The 18,518-nt window shown below is 48.5% G+C and overlaps 1 protein-coding gene across 3 annotated transcripts in view; it reads left to right on the forward strand.

The window, feature by feature from the left end:
* Positions 1 to 18,518, forward strand: part of UBE3C (ubiquitin protein ligase E3C) — a 110,521-nt gene that overhangs the window by 29,104 nt on the left and 62,899 nt on the right. For all 3 annotated transcript variants that reach the window (XM_059172393.1, XM_059172391.1, XM_059172392.1), the window contains exons 7-11: positions 3,293 to 3,446; positions 3,857 to 4,077; positions 4,652 to 4,806; positions 7,957 to 8,144; positions 14,179 to 14,265. In XM_059172393.1, the coding sequence (XP_059028376.1) occupies positions 3,293 to 3,446; positions 3,857 to 4,077; positions 4,652 to 4,806; positions 7,957 to 8,144; positions 14,179 to 14,265 (805 nt within the window). The remainder of the gene's footprint in view (positions 1 to 3,292; positions 3,447 to 3,856; positions 4,078 to 4,651; positions 4,807 to 7,956; positions 8,145 to 14,178; positions 14,266 to 18,518) is intronic.

The raw sequence follows: 18,518 nt of genomic DNA on the forward strand, positions 1-18,518 counted from the left end.
CCTGCATCGGGCTCCCTGCTCAGTGGGGAGTCTGCTTCTCTGCCCTTCTGGCTGACATGTACATGTGTGTACGTGTGCTCTCTTTCTCTCTCTCTCCTTCAAATAAATAAAATCTTAAAAGAAAAAGAAAGAAACCTCCTTAGTTTGTTGAAAAATTAGGGAGCCAACTGAAAGTAAATTGAAATTTGTGGGCTTTGATCTTTTAAAAAAAGTGATGGGGGATGCCTGGGTGGCTCAGTTGGTTAAGCAGCTGCCTTCGGCTCAGATCATGATCCCAGCATCCTGGGATCGAGTCCCACATCGGGCTCCTTGCTTGGCGGGGAGCCTGCTTCTCCCTCTGCCTCTGCCTGCCACTCTGTCTGCCTGTGCTTGCTCTTGCTTCTCGCTCTATGACAAATAAATAAATAAAATCTTTTAGAAAAATAAAAAATAAAAATTTAAAAAGTGATGGTGATTGAAATCATCCCTTGTGTTGGCTGATGCCTGACTGCGTGTATTGATTCAGGCTGAGCAGTCCGTGAGAGTTTTTACTTTTATTGTTTTCTAAAAGTTTAAAGAATATAACTAAGAAATGCATTATTTTGCAGTGCATCTAGAAGTAGAAAGTGTGTCACAATCTTGCGGTGAAACTGCCGCTTCTGGCACCTTCCGTGGGGACATGTGATGCCATTGGGTGATTCCATAGCTCTGTGCAGTACTCAGGGCCCCTTGTGGCAAGTTTGGCCACTGTCCGTCGCATGCTCTGTTACTGTCGACGGTGCTCCCTGTGCTGTGCTTTCCGTCCCTGTGACTTAGTGACGTCACTGGGAGTTTGTTGCTCTGAATTCTGCTCACCGGTTTCTCCCGGCAGTAGGAGTCTGTGACATTTGGCACTGTTTCCTATTCACAGTGTGTGTTGTCCTACGGATGTGCGTGCCTTAGCGAGTGCGGCTGGCCTTCAGACTCTAGTCATCCTGTCAAGGGATCTGTTTAGTACATAGATTGGTGTTGGCGTGTTAATGGTATAATATTTTTAAAAATCCTCGATGTACTCCCTATGCTGTCCTTTTTTTGTTTGTTTTGTTTTCTTTTTTTTTTCTTTTTTTTTTTTTTTTTAAATTTTAAAGATATTTATTTATTTATTTGACAGAGAGAGATCACAAGTAGGCAGAGAGGCAGGCAGAGAGAGAGGAAGGGAAGCAGGCTCCCTGCTGAGCAGAGAGCCCGACGCGGGACTTGATCCCAGGACCCTGAGATCATGACCCGAGCCGAAGGCAGCGGCTTAACCCACTGAACCACCCAAGCGCCCTTGTTTTGTTTTCTTGTTTTAATCTCCACGACTTAACTTATTTTACGGCTGGAAGCGGGTGCCTCTTGATCCCGCTCGTCTGTCCCGCCCTCTTCCGTCTTCTCTGGCTCCCCGCCAAAGAGCTTTCAAGCTTCCCTGCTGGGTTTCGCTGGAGATGAGAATGCACGAGGTCAGGGTTGGAGTTACAGAGCCGGTGTGAGGACAGAGCACTGAGGAGTCCGTGTTTCGTGGTCAGGACTCCAGGGGAGATCGTGGTGTCTGTCTGCTTGGCTGGGGCCCCCAGCTGTGGGGCAGCCATCAGGTGGATTGGGGTAGAAGCCGGCCTTGTGGTGGTGGCAGGGTTCACCTGAAGCAGGACAAAGGGGACGGAAGTGTATTGTGTCCACTGCAGGGAACAGAGGCTGGGCTGTCTGCCTCCAGGCTGTGCGTGGGGCAGTGTGCAAAGGAGCAAAGTGAGGCGGTCTGGGACATACAGAATTTTCTCCCTTCTTGGTAACTGGGCCTGACTGTAAGCAGCCCACTGGTCCATCAAGGCCTGCAGATACCTCGAGGTGGGTCTCCTGATGGGCCTGACCATGTTCAGCCAGGGCTTTGTGCCCTGATCAACTTCCCCTTGCTCAAGCCTGTTGCCTAAAAGTGGCCTCTGCATAAATTTCTGTAGGACTGTTTTCACAAAGTGAAGCAAGTGAGTTGTGTATTTCATGTGCGCTACCAGATGTGACAGTAGTGAGAAATGTACCAACGACACCTGGAGATTCCTCTTACCCTTTGTAAAAGGAGGCGGATGTATTTAAAAGACTGTAGGATTTGGGTCACTGGTGAGGCCAGAGTTGATGCTTACTGCACACCTTGCAAGCCCGTCAGACGCTTAGTGAGGTCAGAAAGGGTGTTGCTTCAGCTTGAATTCCCGGTGCCCATACTGTGGTCTCCAAAGCCATCATCTCCTCTAAAAGGAACTGAGGAACTCGCCAGAGCAGGGCTGGCGAGTGGCGGGTCCTGGCTTCTGGTCCGCAGATGAGGACAGGCGTTCTGGCGGTGCTCTCCATGAGTGGGAGAGCTCAGGGCCTGCCTGCCAAGCCCACCCTGTTGCCCAAAGACAGGATGGTGTGAGAGTCCATGAGGATTACCGCTATGGCAGATGCTTCCGTGTGCCCATATCCAGGAGCTCAGCGTGCTCAGGAAAACCACAGAGCCGGTTAAATTCTTCCATCACAATACCTGGGCCTTACTGGGATCCTGATTCAAGCAAACCAGTTAAATGAAATTTATTGCAAGCAGAGTTGGAGACTTAAACACTGACTAGATGCAAGGAATTATTAATTTATTTTAGCTGTCATATGGCATTTTTAAGAAAAATAAAGTCCTTTGATGACACACTGAAATAATTTTATTTTAGATTTGCTTCCCAGTGAATGGAGGAGTGGGTGATGGGCAGATGGAGCTTATATACCTTTTCAGACTACATACGTATTTAACTTTTTATTAATAAAAATGTTGAAGGGAGAGGTGCTTGGGTGGCTCAGTGGGTTAAGCCTCTGCCTTCGGCTCAAGTCATGATCTCAGGGTCCTGGGATCGAGCCCCACATCGGGCTCTCTGCTCCGCGGGGAGCCTGCTTCCTCCTCTCTCTCTCTCTGCCTGCCTGTCTGCCTGCTTGTGATCTGTCTGTCAAATAAATAAATAAAATCTTAAAAAAAAAAACAACAAAAAAAAAGTGGAAGGGAGTCCCGGCTGGCCCAGTGGGTGGAGCGTACAACTCTCCATCTCGGCGTCATGAGTCCGAGTCCCACACTGAGTGCAGAGATTACTTTAAAAAATTAATAAACTTTAAAAATAGGGGCCATTGTCTGTTTAACTAGTAACATTTAATGAAAAAGGAAAGTTGAAGAAGAATTAAATTTGGACCCATGCAGATTTATAAAAAGCATTTTAAAATTGACCCATTTTTTTTTTCTCATTATGATTAAGGTGCCAAATTTTAAGTATGTGTTTTTCCTTTCTTTTAGGGTATTATAGATCTCTCTATTTGTTAATTAACAACAAGCTTCCATCAAGTATTGAATATTCTGATTTATCTCGGGTTCCTATAGCAAACATTTTGCTAGAGAATGTTCTGAAACCATTGCACTTTACTTACAACTCCTGTCCAGAAGGTGCAAGGTAAGAATGGGGTAATTGATTTTGTAAGTTCACAGGTTCTATATCTAACAGTAACTTTTACACAGATGCTATTTTACATATAGACTTCAAAGTCAGATTTTTACTGTATTAGTGTGACTCGGTTTAAAGAAAAAGTTGACTATTTCTGTTTGGCCTGTACGCTAATATAAATTTATGATTCTGATCATCTGGTTATTTTCTTGTCTTCTAGTAGCTGTTGAAAGATAGGAAAACATGGCAAAACTTTCCTCAATAGGAAAGGCACAAAATCAGTTAATTTCAAAGCAATTTAGTTGATATCGTATACTTAGCTTCCATTAATTTTGAAAAGAATATTTTTTGCATGTTAATTGTAATCAGTGATTTTGTAAACAATATGCTTCGATAAAAGCTTCCACTCTTCTTTTCAGACAGCAAGTGTTCAGCGCCTTCACTGAGGAGCTTTTGGCGGCACCTTTCACAGATCAGATTTTCCATTTCATCATTCCAGCCTTAGCGGACACGCACGCTGCTTTCCCGTACGAGCCCTTCCTGAATGCACTGTTGTTACTGGAGAGCAGGTGCTCCAAGACAAGCAGTGGGGCACCGTGGCTCTTCTTCTTTGTCTTAACGGTTGGCGAGCATTACCTGGGTATGAGATACAAGATGTGTTTTGCCTGAACACGCACGTGTGGTACTAGCAGGTGCAAGTCCGGAGACGGGACGCCAGGGGCCGGTGTGCCGTGTCAGGGTGGCCTCTGCAGGGGGAGCGTATTTGCTGAAGGTCTGTGTCCTAGCCGGTGTCCCTGGGGAAAGTTTCTAGGCACGTAGTCCCAATTCAGGGGTGCCTGGCTGGCTCCTATCAGTGGAGCATGTGATTCTTGATCTCAGGTTGTGAGTTTGAGCCCCACCTTGGGTAGACATTACTTTAAGTAAGAAAAAAGGGGGCCTGATTCAGATATGTTACAAGGCCACACAGATTAGAACATTTTTAAAGTTGAATGGGCGAACTGTGAGTGCAGGGTTGTCGTCCCCATTCATGCCAAACTTCCGATGTGTGCGCATTCTAGAATTACAGCATCTTTCTCTGATGTGTTGACACATACATGTGTGCGTGGATTACGGTAATTTTGATAAGAAGTTGTGGTCAGAAATGTCTCTCTGAATATAAGAAAAGTGATACCCAAGTTTTCTAATCCGATATTACGACCGACTGTCTTACAAAGGGACCCTCTCCGAGGAAGGACTGCTGGTGTATTTGAGGGTGCTCCAGACCTTTCTGTCTCAGCTCCCAGTTTCACCTGCCAGCGCGAGCTGTCCGGACTCGGCCAGCGACTCGGAAGATGAGGTTGAAGAGGCAGACAAGCAGCCAAGCGCCCCGGTGAGCTCCTGAGGGCCAGGGCCAGCGAACGGATTACACTGCACCCCACTCCTCATCTGGGGGTCGGACTTTGTGTCCGTCCTTAGTTTCAACTATACAAGTAGCGCCTCAAAGGGTTCTTGTTATAAAGCATTCAGACCGCAGACGAGGTTGCTCCGTAGCCGCTCTGCTCTTCCCGCACGTGCCCCTCTTCGCGACCTGGGTTTGGGCCTCTCTTCCACACCTTCTCCTACCCAAGTGTATGTGGGTCACGTGGTTATGTGGGTTTTCATGCACGGCAGGCCACGCTGTATAGTAATTTAACTGTTACTTGGGAAATTTTCCTCCAAGTGAAATTGTTGGGTTTAAAGGCTAATAACAAGTTCCTAGTTCTCAGGAAGGGCACTTACTGAATAACAAGCATTGTTCTATTTTTAAGAATTTTTTTTATAGCAGCTTTATGGCGATACACTTTACCATAAAATTCGCCCTTGTAAAGTGGTGTCCAGCTGAGTGATCTCTCAGCATACTTCCCTCCCTGCAGCCTCCCCCATGCGGGGAGAGCGTTGTCTGCACAGAGACCCTCGGCAGTCAGCAGCCACACACACCCGCCCCTTCTCCCGGCCTCAAAGGGAGAAAAAGCTAAGTTCTTCCTTACCCGATCTTGTGGACACCAAGTAATGTCTCCTGTTACTTTTCAGCAGTTTTGTAGATGACAGGTGTTATGATGTATTTGAAAACGAATTTTGAGTTTATTGTCGTGTATAATCTCTGCACCCGTTGTCCCATTTCTTACCCAGCATGGTTTGCTATTTTCAAGGGATAAAAAGCTTTGCATTATACACACATAATTTCCGTGATATTATCTGCTGCTTTTTCTCTTAATTACACAATTGAAATGTCTTGAGGTTCAGATATCATGGGTTTAAAAATTTTTTTGTTAGGAAATTTCCCATTGATTAATACTAAGTCCAGTCCCAGGAGGACTACACTCTAGAGGGCTCAGGTTTTCCAGGGGAAGTAAATCTTTAGGATCTGGCAAAGTGAAAGGATGTGTTAGTACTACGCCCTCCAGTACAGATAGCTTTATTAGCAGAGATGGAAAAGGAATGATAAGAAAAACCAGATGAGGCCTTGCCCCTTACAGCCAGAGGGAGGGCTGATCACAAAAGGGCAAAACTGAGTGTTTTTGGTGGAAGCTGGAAGTCTTGCATCTTTCAGAGTTCAGAACTGCACCCAAAAATGGGACTCTTTTGTATCGTTAAAAAACAAAACAAAGTAGGATTCTGTAGATGGAATGTAGATTAAAGTGTTTTTAGCAGACACTTCTGAAATACGGAATAGCTTTCTGGAGAAGCTGTGACATGAAAATGGTTGTACACAGTATGGTTGGTGTCCACGTGGAGATGAGGCGGCCCCCACTGGAGAGATGTTCGGGAGTCCCAGACAGGAGCCGAGTAGGAGACACGGGAACAGAGGGAACACTCGGGCTCGCGGGCTTGTGGCTACACTTCTCTAACATAGGGAAGGGACACCTTATCTCTGTTTATCTTATCTTTCTCTTTCCCTCCCCCCCCCCCCCCCCCCCCCCCGTGTTCACCTGTTTTGTTTCTTAAATCCCACATAGGAGTGAAGTCACATGCCATAAGACACTCAACTCTAGGAAACGAAACTGAGGGTTGCCGGAGGGGCGGGGGGCCGGGGGGTGGGCTGGGGTGACGGGGGAGGAGCATGGAGGGGGGCCCGGGATAGCGTGAGCGCTGGCTGTGCTGTAGGACGAGGAGTCACAGACCTGTGCCCCTGAAACCAGTAACACCCTGTGTGTTAACTAAATTCAATTTAAATTAAAAATTTTTCTAAAGCCCATAAGACTATGGATGCATATGACATAAAACTTCTCTTTCGAAGTTTCTAAGTGTAAGGCTTTGGTGTGTGAGCCGTCTCCTGGGCTGGGCATCCCACAAAGCCGTTGAAGTTTTTTTGACAAACTGCAAAAAAAAAGAAGTGCAACTTAATTTTGTTACTTATAGTTGTAGGAAATTTTACTCCACTTTATTTTTCTCCCTTAATATACAAGGGATTTAAGGTCTGTGTTACTACAGGTATGTGACTTGATGCCTTTGCTTCTCTTTTTTTCTCTTCATTATTTCCCCGCAATGTTTGTTACGTCTCCTTTCCTGTCCACATTTGGGTTCAGAACCAATGACCCAGCTGTAGGCCAGGTACTCAACAGATTTGACTTGAAATCTTTATTTTTTGGTCAGATCTTTTTGTCCATTGCTTATATATTGCCTTTTCTTTCCTATGATCATTATGTAGAATCTAATTTGATTGAATGAGATTTTTCCAGAGTCAGATTTCACTGTTTTTAAACACTTAGGTCTCTGTGTAATTTAAGTATGACACTACAGAAGTAGTACCCGTGCATGTTACTTACGGATTCAAGTTTGGCAGGTAGAATTTATTACTTTCATCTAAAGCAGTGTTTTATTTTGGACATGATTGTCGATGACATAACTCCTATCCATGCAAGTTTCCAGACAGGGTCGTCAGTAGCACCCAGTGTTGTGCGTGTATTTTCATACTCACGAACACTTGAGTATGCGTGCACATATATGAGAAAAGCATGTGTCTTTGGTGAATTCCCCATATAGATGAATACACAGCAGCTTAGTTCAGGTTTTGCTCAGTGAATCAGATCCTTAGAGAAAGTAAGATATAAAATGTATCTTATTTGATTTTTTAAAAAATATTTAATATTCTATTTTTGCTTAACTGTCGTCTCCCAGATAGCTTCCAATGGAAATTCTGCTAGACGGTAATATATTCCCACACATGTATGCTTAGTACAGTGGTATCTAAAATATGAAATTAATTTTTCCTGAAATGTCAGTACTGAAATATTGTCCTATCAGGAGGCAAACACTGAGTATGTACAGGTCCTGTGTTGTTACGCTGGGTATAATTGGTGCCTAATACAGACGACGACTGTGGGTGGAACTTAGAAAGTTTCCTAGTACCTTAATGGCTGTGCTCGCTGTGATGTGGGCCACTTTTAGATCAGGCCTGTTTTGTGTTCTCGGGGGAGTGGAGTCCGATCCCCTGCGCAGCGTAGCGGGTCCTTGCCGCCCAACCGTCGTGAACTCAGAGCAGCTTGCCCGCTGTGTTTAGGAGGACGGCCGGCTGTCGGTGCCCTACATCACCGAGGAGTGTCTCAAGAAGCTGGACACGAAGCAGCAGACCAGCACCCTGTTGGCCCTGGTGTGGAGGGACTCCGCCAGCGAGGAGGCCTTCACCTTGATGGCGTCCATTGGCCACACACTCATGGTGCAGCACCGGATGGCGGTGCCCAGAGTCAGGCAAGTGGTGCGGGGCCGCAAGAGCAGCGGTGTGCGCCCCGGCGGCGGCCTGGGCTGCTGCTTCCCCCCGGGGCGCGATGGAGGAGGTTCCCGCGGTGCCGCCGTGCGTGGAGAACGACCGCTGGTCTTTCTTTTCTAAACCAGCCGGTCCTGTTCGCCTCCACTTCCCTGGCCTGTCGTGTAGTAAATGAAACGAGCGCGTTTCCCTAGCGGGCCGAGAGCGGGCTGCGGTTGAGGCCTGGCCCCTCTCCGAGTGCGGGACCCAGCCTGCCTCCCGGAGCCCGCGTGTCCCCGGATGTGGCGCTCCCGCGGCGCGCCCGGCGTCGGGCCGCCCTGGGCAGCTGTGCAGCGGGCCCGTGAGGGGACAGGCCCGGGTCAGGATGAGGCCCATGTGCTGACGTAAGTAAGTGGGACCGCAGCGTTGAACGGTTTTTCTGTCATTGGAGCGCTGGCTCCATGGTGTCCAGAGAACGTGGCAGGTACCTCACAGCGCACGCTGCAGGGGTCATGGGGTTTGAGGGGGAGCGCAGGGACGGACGGTCGCAGGCGACCTGCTGAAAGCCTCCGTCTCCCCACACTGGGGCCCGCTCTGCATCCGACCGTTGAGGTCACCCGAAGAGCTCTCTGCTGTTTCTATAAAGTGCCTTCCTGTGGCGTGGAAAGAGCTGGTGTCTTGATTAGGAAAGCAGCCTGCCTGGACGGGCCACACGCTGAGGACACACCACCGGCTGAGCCTGCCTTGGACGCTGCACGCAGCCCGCCGGCCCGCGCTGTCCCAGCACCCTGGTGTTTGCTGCCCCTGGAGGAAGTGAGGCGGCAGGGGACGCGCTCCCTCCGCGGGGACCTGGCTCTCTGTGGGCTGATTGCGGCAGGGCGAGACGTTAGATCTCGGGAGCAGAGCAGCTCGGCCAGGACCGGGCTTTGATGGCAGTGCGGAGTCCGCGCCGCAGGCTGTAACCCCTGCAGCTCAGCGCATCGCTGCCTGGTCTGGGCTTCACCAGTGAGCGGCTTCCGAAGGGTGTTCAGTGGGGAAAGGAGCTTTATGTGGAGCCTTGGTTTTACGACTACTGCACCTGTTTCCTCTAAGAAACTACTCCAGGAATTTCATTTATGGTTTAACTACATCAGCTTTTAAGTACCTGAATGTTTCCCAGAGCTCGTGAAAGCAGGTAGACTTCCTTAACTACGCTCGATTTTCACTGCTTTCAGGTTTTTGGTGTTTTTTTAAAGGTATTTAAAAGATGATTAATAAATTCAGGGCCGATGATGCCCTGTCAGCACCTCTGAGCCCATGCGAGTCCCTCTTTCGTGGTTGGGATCTGCAGTTTTGATTTCTTCTTTCTCTTCTTCTGCTTCTGCTGCTGCTGCTTCTGCGGCGTCTTCAGATTTATGCATTTGCTCTAGCGGTGGGAGGGGCAGAGGGAGAGAATCTTACATGGGCTTTACACCGAGCGCAGGGACCGACTCGACTGGGGACTCAGTCGCAGGACCCTGGGACCATGACCTGAGCCAAAATCTAGAGTCAGACGCTCAACGGACCGAGCCCCCCAGGTGCCCTGCAGTTTTCATTCCTGTCTAACATTCATTGTCAGGATGTATAAAGGAACAGGAAGACCCTTTGTACACTGATGTGGGAAGATTTCCAAGGTACATGTTTACCTGTAAAAAGGAAACTACGGTACAAAGTGGATAATAACTTACTTTTGTGTCAGAATGGTGAGAAAAGTGGGAATGTATGTTTGTATTTGCATAAAACATATTGGACACATACGCAGGAAAGTCATAGAGCTGGTTATTTACATGTCTGTGCTGGGCAAGTCAAGAGTGGAGGAGAATGTGGACTTCTCACTGTACTTTTTTTTAACGATTTTTATTTATTTATTAGAGCGAGAGCACACGTGCGCACATGAGTGAGGGTGTGGGCAGAGGGAGAATTTCACTCCCCGCGGAGCAGGGAGCCTGATGTGGGGCTCAGTCCTAGGACCCCAGGATCATGACCTGAGCTGAAGGCAGACGCTCAACTGACTGGCTACCCAGGCGCCCTTTAAGTGTGTGGTCTTTGATAGGTTTTGAGTTTCAGATTATGGGAATTACTTAAATATCAGAAAAGTAATAAATGAATTGCCAGCTCCTTTTATGGGAGAAAATTCATAAATCTTGCCATTGGACTTGGGACTCTGAATAAGTATTTGGATATAAAATTTATTTTTTCCTTAAGAAAATATATTCACTATCTTTACTATGAATACTGTGGTTGCATTGTGAGAGGGAACACAAGAAGGCAGTATCCCAGTGTCCAGAGAACTAAACCCAGAGAGATGGGCACTTATGTGGACACGCGAGGGCAGCCCGCGTGCGGTGCTGAGCATTGACCCTGGCTGACTTGGACTGTGCGCTGGCAGGCGAGGCGTTAGTGTGTCATCAGGCGGCTTTGTGCTGCTGGGAAGTGTTCCGCGTAGAGCTGAGGACTGTGCCCTTCTGTGTGCCCTCCCTTTGGCCACGCCTCATCCTGCCCTGCCTGGGGGGTGGGAGGTGCGGCACCCCCAGGGCACCCCACAAGCCCAGCCCTCTGTGGCCTTCTGCACAGCTGCCCTTCCTCACACCCCTCCCCCCTGCTGCCTTTGCAGACACTGTTCTCACGGCTTTCCCTTTGCTGTTGCTCTCTTCTCGGTCTGTGTCAGTGCTTCCTCAGCTTTGACTTCCTTTCCCTTTAGTTTCTTCTTTTTTTTCCTACTCAGTCGGTTTTCTGGACGACAGGCTCCAGCCACTTTCTGGAGCTCCAGACTCCTGTTAGCAGTTTAATGGGCTGTACCGAGACCCCTACCCACTCCGTGAGATTGAGTTCAGCACATTCCGACAAAACCTGGGGTTACACTAGGGGAGCCACTAGCAAAACGTGGCTACTTCACTTGAAATTAATTAAAGTGAAAGTGTAAACCCAGTTCCTTGGCCACGTAGCTTGGCACCTTTCAAGTGCGTGGTGGCCACGTATGGCTGGCCAGTGCCCTGTTAGCTAGCACAGCACAGACCACTCCCAGCGCCACAGAAAGTCTGCTGGACGCACTGGCTGGGGAGCGCGGGCTTGCGGTCGCTCCTTCCGTGGTGATGGTGCAGACACAGTCCGTCGCCGGGACGCGTGCGTGTACGTGCTCGCGCTCTGCTTTCCGGGCTGAACGGTCAGAAACGTGACCCGGCTGCTGTCCTCCTCACATACCTGCGAGTGCGTCCCCTTAGCTTTCAGGAGAAGACTCGGGTTCCTCAGTCACTGCCAGGCTGTGTCCCCCTCACTGATCAAGTGTCCGGTCACCTCTGCCCCCGCCACGCTCGCACTGGCTCTCTGCCTCCCCTGTGCTCCAGGCCGGGCCCCTTGGCCTCTGCTAGACTCTGTCCAAAATGCTTCTTTCCTGGCTTCTTTCCTGGCTCAGTCGTCTGTGAGATTCACACTGAGGTTATCCTGTCAGAGGCCTTCCTGAGTCACACACTGAGATGTCGCCTGTAATTCCAACTTCCCGTGGCGTTTTCATTTTATGGCAGGCGCTTCCTGGGAGGGCTGGCTCAGGAGTGGGGCTCACAGCCCCGCGGCCGCTCGGACGTGTTCCTGGTCCTCAGCTCCGCTGTTGCACGCTCTTCTAGAACCTCTGAAATGGAATTTTTGAAAGTAATGTTTTGGGCATCACAAAGGTTGCTATTATCTTCCTGTGGTTTTCTTGAAAGTACATCCACTAACAAGGCCTCACAGGTCAGCTTTATTGCAACATGTGCTGCATTTCTCTACCAAAAACCGATAGAATGAGCCAGCTTAATTGTTTTATGTTATGAATCACGATTTAGACAGCTGTTTGTCTGGAAGCGCATGGCTGTTGTCCTGTGTTCTGAGCGCGGCCGCGTGCTTTCTTCAGCCCTGGCTCACGGTCCTGTCCGGGATAGCCTGAGGTAGCATGAGTGTGCCCGTGACATTAGTGGGGAAGCACAGATCTGTGTCTTGTTGTATATTGCAGATTATACCACTCCTGTTTTTGTAAACAAGTTTTTATAGTTTCTTCTGAAAGTATTGAAGCTGGATCCCTACAGAGAGAAATTTACTTTTTGCCTATGATTTTATGCTAGCTTTTTTCATCAGTGTTACTTTCAGTCCAATCAATACATTTAATTTGCTTTTGACTCATGTTAGAATTTTCTATAATAGAGACTAAATAAGATCTGTGAGCTTTTAAACATTTCAGTACATCATGATTTTATTATTAAATCTATTTTGAAGTCACATATAGATTCTAAGCTAATTGATAATCATTATTGTTAGACACATCAAATTAGTAAGTGGTCTTGATTTGGTCAGACTTTGCAGTAGGTGAGTTTTGAAACTTCTGAGAATTTTGTAAACGTTTATGAGTGACAGCCGATGCGCAGGAGGCACAGGTAGACTTGGAAGCAGCACACGTGTACCTGTACTCATCTGCTTAGGTGTCCTTTTTAACAGTAGCCTTCAGGACTGGCGAGGAAAGCGTCCACATAATGAACGCTGCTTTCCCCGTTCCAGGGACACTGTAGTACGAGGGAAAGTTCAGTTTTCAAGTCTGTTCATTTTTAATTTTATTTTTTTTGAAGATTTAATTTATTGGAGAGAGAGAGCGTGCATGAGAGGGGAGAGGTCAGAGGGAGGAGCAGGCTCCGCGCTGCGCAGGGAGCCCGACGCCGGACTCCGTCCCAGGACCCCGGGATCATGACCGGAGCTGCAGGCAGACGCTGAACCCACTGAGCCCCCTGGTGCCCTAACTCTGCTCATTTTTAGATCAAAGATGTCAAGACAAAGGGCACTGTCTCTGGAACCTGGTTGTGGCTTTGACACCAGAACGCTGAGTGAACAGAGCTGTTTCTGGAGCTTCTCTGGGTTCTCAGTGGGTCTGTGAAGAGATATTGTTTGGCAAGTTGCTGCAAACTGAACTATGTCTTAAATTTTTTTAATAATAAAGGATATTTATATCACAACCCAAGCCAAAAGTTGGGAGCTCAGCCGACTGTGCCACCCAGGCACCCCTAAACATCTACCCTTCATCCACAGAGATTTTTAGTCTTTTTAATCGAATTCATACTATACAGGAGGGTTTTTAAAAACCTTTAGAATCTACTTTTAGGGCGCCTGGGTGGCTCAGTGGGTTAAGCCGCTGCCTTCCGCTCAGGTCATGATCTCAGGGTCCTGGGATCGAGCCCCGCATCGGGCTCTCTGCTCAGCAGGGAGCCTGCTTCCTTCTCTCTCTCTCTGCCTGCCTCTCTGCCTACTTGTGATTTCTCTCTGTCAAATAAATAAATAAAATCTTTTAAAAAAAAAAAAAAAAGAATCTACTTTTAGATCTGAATTCTGTTTGAGATACTAGTTAAGCCTTAAAAAACATGTCTTTCGGACACATGGGTGGCTCAGTGGGTTAAGCTTCTGTCTTCTGCTCAGGTCATGATCCCAGGATCCTGGGATCGAGCCCTGCATCGGGCTCTCTGCTTGGCGGGGAGCCTGCTTCCCCCTCTCCCACTCCCCCTGCTTGTGTTCCTTCTCTCACTGTGTTTCTGTCAAATAAATAAATCTTTAAACACACACACACACACACACACACGTTCTTATGTGTTTGTTTCAAGAATGGTTACCTAAAATTCCTATTTAAAAAGTTTTAAATGTAGAAAAATAATACTATTAGTACCATAAAATGTTGCAACACATTAGTGTAATCTGTACCCAGAGGATGAGCACACTCAGCCTGCGCTTTTCCGCAGCCCATCTCTTCCTCGTGGGGTGGAGCTCACGGCCACGGCTCAGGACTGCCGAGCTCCGGATCAGCGCCTGCGGCCTGCTCATCTCGTGGGGCCAGAACGTTTCCCACGTGCCCCAGTGGGCAGCCTGGAGCCCGAAGTATGCTCTTTGTGGGCTTAATACAGACATTTTCTGAATCATACACGCTCTTCGGTTTATAGCTTGCTTGAATTTGGAAGAAATATATTGAATGAATATCTACTTATTCTCACTTATTTTTCTCCATTCCCTTTCCAGGCTTCTCTACAGTTTAGCCTTTAATGCCAGGTTTCTGAGACACCTGTGGTTTCTCATCTCTTCCATGACAACACGGATGATCACAGGGTACGTGTCACACGGACTTACAAACTGAGCTTATGTACATGGAAAGTGGCAACCTAAGTAAAAAATATTTTAAGATGGTGTTTTAAAGTACTACTTATTGTATGTAAGAAAAATTCTAGATGGTCTCAATTTCATAAAAAGAAATTAAAGCCCATTTTTATACATGTTTATCCATATACATTAAAAATATGGCTTTATGTGACAGTAAATTTGTTTTTAATGCTGTATTCTTTTTAAAACCATGTGACTTTCAAATGTTTTGATAGTGAAAACACAGAGTTGAAGCAAATTTAACCCATTACAGACATTAAAACATATTAAATGTTTTAGAAGTTGGTTTTTAAAACTTTTTATTTATGTAATTTGACTTTTTTTTTTAAAGATTTTATTTATTTGACAGAGAGATCACAAGCAGGCAGAGAGGCAGGCAGAGAGAGAGAGAGGGGGAAGCAGGCTCCCTGCTGAGCAGAGAGCCTGATGCGGGGCTCGATCCCAGGACCCTGAGATCATGACCTGAGCCGAAGGCAGAGGCTTAACCCACTGAGTCCACCAGGTGCCCTTGTAATTTGACTTTTCTTATATGAATCATTATGTAACTTGAAGTCTGGAATCTTTAATATACATATTTTAATTGAATGTGTACTAAACAGAATTTAATATTCAGACTTGCTTTGTGGTGAGCTGACCCTAGCCTAGTGCCTCGCTGACTCTGTCCTCTGTCAGGAGTCCAAGGGAACTCCTCTCTGCTGTAACAGGAAAAGACGAGCGTGACGCTCAGGTCACCAGAGAAGGAACTGGCAAAGTGCCGCTGGCTGTGCCAGTAACTGCGGTGGCCTGCTGCCTGTCCCTGAAGGAAGGCACCTGGCAGTGTTGGGGCAAGAGTTGGGAAGGGAGTGTCCTTCAGTGTCTCTCTGCCGCCCCCTCCCCTCTGCCTCTCCGCATTCCGTCCCTTCCTCCCTGTCTTTCCTGACAGGCCGTGGAAGACTTTCTGGGGTAGGAGGGTGGGCTGTCCCACCTGTGAGCTCAGCTGGCTGGGTCTGCGGCATGTGGTGTCAGACCGGGACGTCAGAAAGGACGCCTGCGCCGGACGCTTTGTCTCAGGCTCGCTGCTGTGCGGTGGGAGCCGGGCTTCAGGTCACTGACCTACACAGGCTCGTAATAAAAGGGACTGTCGGTTTATGAATAGCATCGCTTTGAGAGACGTGCCTGGTTTTCTTCATTTAATGTCCTTGCCTCCAAAGTGAGTGATGACGCCACAGCAGCTGCGGGCGCTTGTGAAGGGGAAACAAGAGGCAGAGGCGGCAGGGATTGGAACTTCATGTCCGGAACGTTCTTTTACAGCCTTTGTTCTCAAGTTACAATGTAAAGGTTTTGTGTATGTTCTGTTAGTTTTTCTGGTGGTTTTCCGCCACTTATGACCATGCCAGTCTTGGCCTGTGACAGGTTTGTTTAGTGGAAAAGATCAGGGATCACTGGACAGGAAATGATCGCTGGCCTCGGAGTGTTTCCACGCCGCGGTGCAGCCCCGCCGCGGCTCGGCCTGCTGACGGCCTGTGGATGGCGTCGGTCTCTTGGTGAGGAGCTGGGGCCGCGGAGGGTGAAGGACAAATGAGGTGTTATTGTTACAGTAAACCGTCAGAACCGCTCTATACGCTTGTAAAGTCATGCAGAATGTTTAAAACTCATCATATCTTAAAAACCAATTTGAGAATTTGGGTTTCAGCTTACTGGTTTGATTAAAGTCCCTCAAGAAACTTACAATGGGATATATATTAGGATTGTGTTACTACCATGGGAGTTTCTTGAGTTTACTCTTGGAATATGATTTAAAAATTGAAATGGGGACGCCTGGGTGGCTCAGTTGGTTAAGCTGCTGCCTTCAGAGGGTCATGATTCCAGGGTCCTGAGATCGAGCCCCACATCAGGCTCCCTGCTCAGCAGATAGCCTGCTTCTCTCTCTCCCCCTCTCCCTGATGCTCTGCTTACTTGTGCTGGCTCTCTAGCTCTAATAAACAAAAAAAATATATTAAAAAAAAAAGAAACAGGGACACCTGGGTGGCTCAGTTGGTTAAGCAGCTGCCTTCGGCTTAGGTCATGATCCCAGCGTCCTGGGATCGAGTCCTGCATCGGGCTCCTTGCTCAGCGGGGAGCCTGCTTCTCCCTCTGCCTCTGCCTGCCATTCTGTCTGCCTGTGCTCGCTCTCTCCCCTTCTCTCTCTCTGATAAATAAATAAAATCTTTTAAAAAAAAAAAAAAAAAAGATGGGCACCTGGGTGGCTCAGTGGGTTAAGCCTCTGCCTTCGGCTCAGGTCATGATCTCAGGGTCCTGGGATCGAGCCCCGCATCGGGCTCTCTGCTCAGCGGGGAGCCTGCTTCCCTTCCTCTCTGCCTGCCTCTCTGCCTACTTGTGATCTCTGTCTGTCAAATAAAATAAATAAAATCTTTAAAAAAAAAAAGAAAGAAAGAAAGAAACGAAAATTGAAATACCTGATTTTTCTGAAATTGGCATTGAGTTAATTTGGAAATCGTTTCCTAACAAGAGTCCCAGTGGGATGTGTAAGTTCCAGCGAGCATAGTGGTCATCACAGGAGCAGGAGAAGATGGGGTTTCCTTGCTAACCTGGCGACGTGCTGGTGGCCTGAGCTGGAAGCCCGGCATCCTGACGACGGGCAGGAGCATGTGGGCTCCTGGCTCGTCTTTGCCATTGGACCTCCCGCCACCAAAGCCCCGCCCGAGCCGGCTTGGGGCCTGCTTGGCTTGGGCTCTGTGCAGACTGTTCTGACTGTGAATTGCCCGTTTCTTGCCCCACCGACACGAGCAGTAAGTTGTGGTTACAGTGGTCACAGTAGACAGACTTCATTCTCGGCAAGAGCATGAGGCAGCGACTCGTGTAGAAGAGACTCCCGTGGGAAGGGCCGCGATGGCCTTCGGGCGGGGGCGCTGTGTCTGGAGGCAGGGGGTTACCTGCGGTCTCAGGGCTGCTCCCATGCCAGCCAACTCTCCAGGCTCTCAATCCGTGGCTTTTCCATTATGGTAAATTATAGACTTTTTATTTGCTCAGAAGTCTTTGAGATTGACCTGTGTTCAGAGGAGTATTTGGGTTAGTGTTTACGGCAGAAAGTGTGGCCCGCAGGGAATCGAGAAACATGTGCTTCCCTCGTGTCCCTGCTGGAGGAGACCACAGGCGTGCGTCCGGCCCTCCTTGCCGGTCACGTGTTCTGTCGTCTAAGAGAAAACGATTCCTTCCTTTTGTTTACCTCATGGGATAAGCTCATGCTGAATAATTGTCCTCGTCGTAGGGACCCGAGTGCGAGAGCGCTGCACACGCCGACGCGTCTGGGCCCAGCTGCTGGGTATGCTCGAGTGCCGGGGTGACCACTGGGGGCTGGCATGTCACTCTTCTGTAACTTGACCTGCACCGTGTCCCCCCGAATAGCATTCGCTTGTCACGGTCCTCTGTTGTCTGTGTGGTTCTGTGAGGGAACCGAGAGGTGCCAACCATTTCTACTAGTATCAGGGGAACGTGACATTAAACTGGTTTTCCTCTGTCCGTCGGCAGTTCATCGTGTGAGGGCCCAGTTCGAGTTGGTGGGGAGTCACTCAGGAGGGGCAGGAGGGCTCCTGCCCGCTCCGGTCTGGTTGGTTCGATGGGAGCCCCCACACCTCTTTTATCCTAACATAAAGACCCTTTTTCTGTCAGCCTGGCTCTGGCCATGAGGTAGGACGATTGTACCTTGTCCCTTTTTATGTGTCTTCCCTGCGTTTTTATTTTGGACAGATTGCTTCCGTCAGCCAGTGCCCAGGGCCGGGCTGCACGTTCAGGGTCAGGACACACAGGAAGTCGGTCAGACGACGGTTCTTCTCCGTGACAGCAGAGTTCAGGCTGCATGTCAGAGCCCCTGTCCTCATGGACCTGTTGGTGGCAGTGCTCTTCTTTGAAGGGCCCCGTGGAGCCCTAAAGCTCCGGGTGGCTCAGGCTAGTGCACCAAAGCCCCACAAGAGTGAAAGGACATTTGCCTGGCCTCACTTCTGCCTTGCTCTCTCACGTAACTCTTGGCAGTCGTGGGCAACCTCTTGGTAATTTGTGGATCCTTACTCCGTCGTATCGCATCTAATACAGGTCCGTGGTTGTGTAGAACTAGATCTCCGCAGTATGAAGATCAAACAGCGATCTTGCCCACGTTTGCTAGCGCGGGACTGATAGGACCTGCTGTAGGGGACCCTGGGGCTTTATAGATTGGAAAGAGCCGGTCA

Source organism: Mustela lutreola, chromosome 4, assembly GCF_030435805.1.
Source record: "Mustela lutreola isolate mMusLut2 chromosome 4, mMusLut2.pri, whole genome shotgun sequence".
NCBI lineage: Eukaryota > Metazoa > Chordata > Mammalia > Carnivora > Mustelidae > Mustela > Mustela lutreola.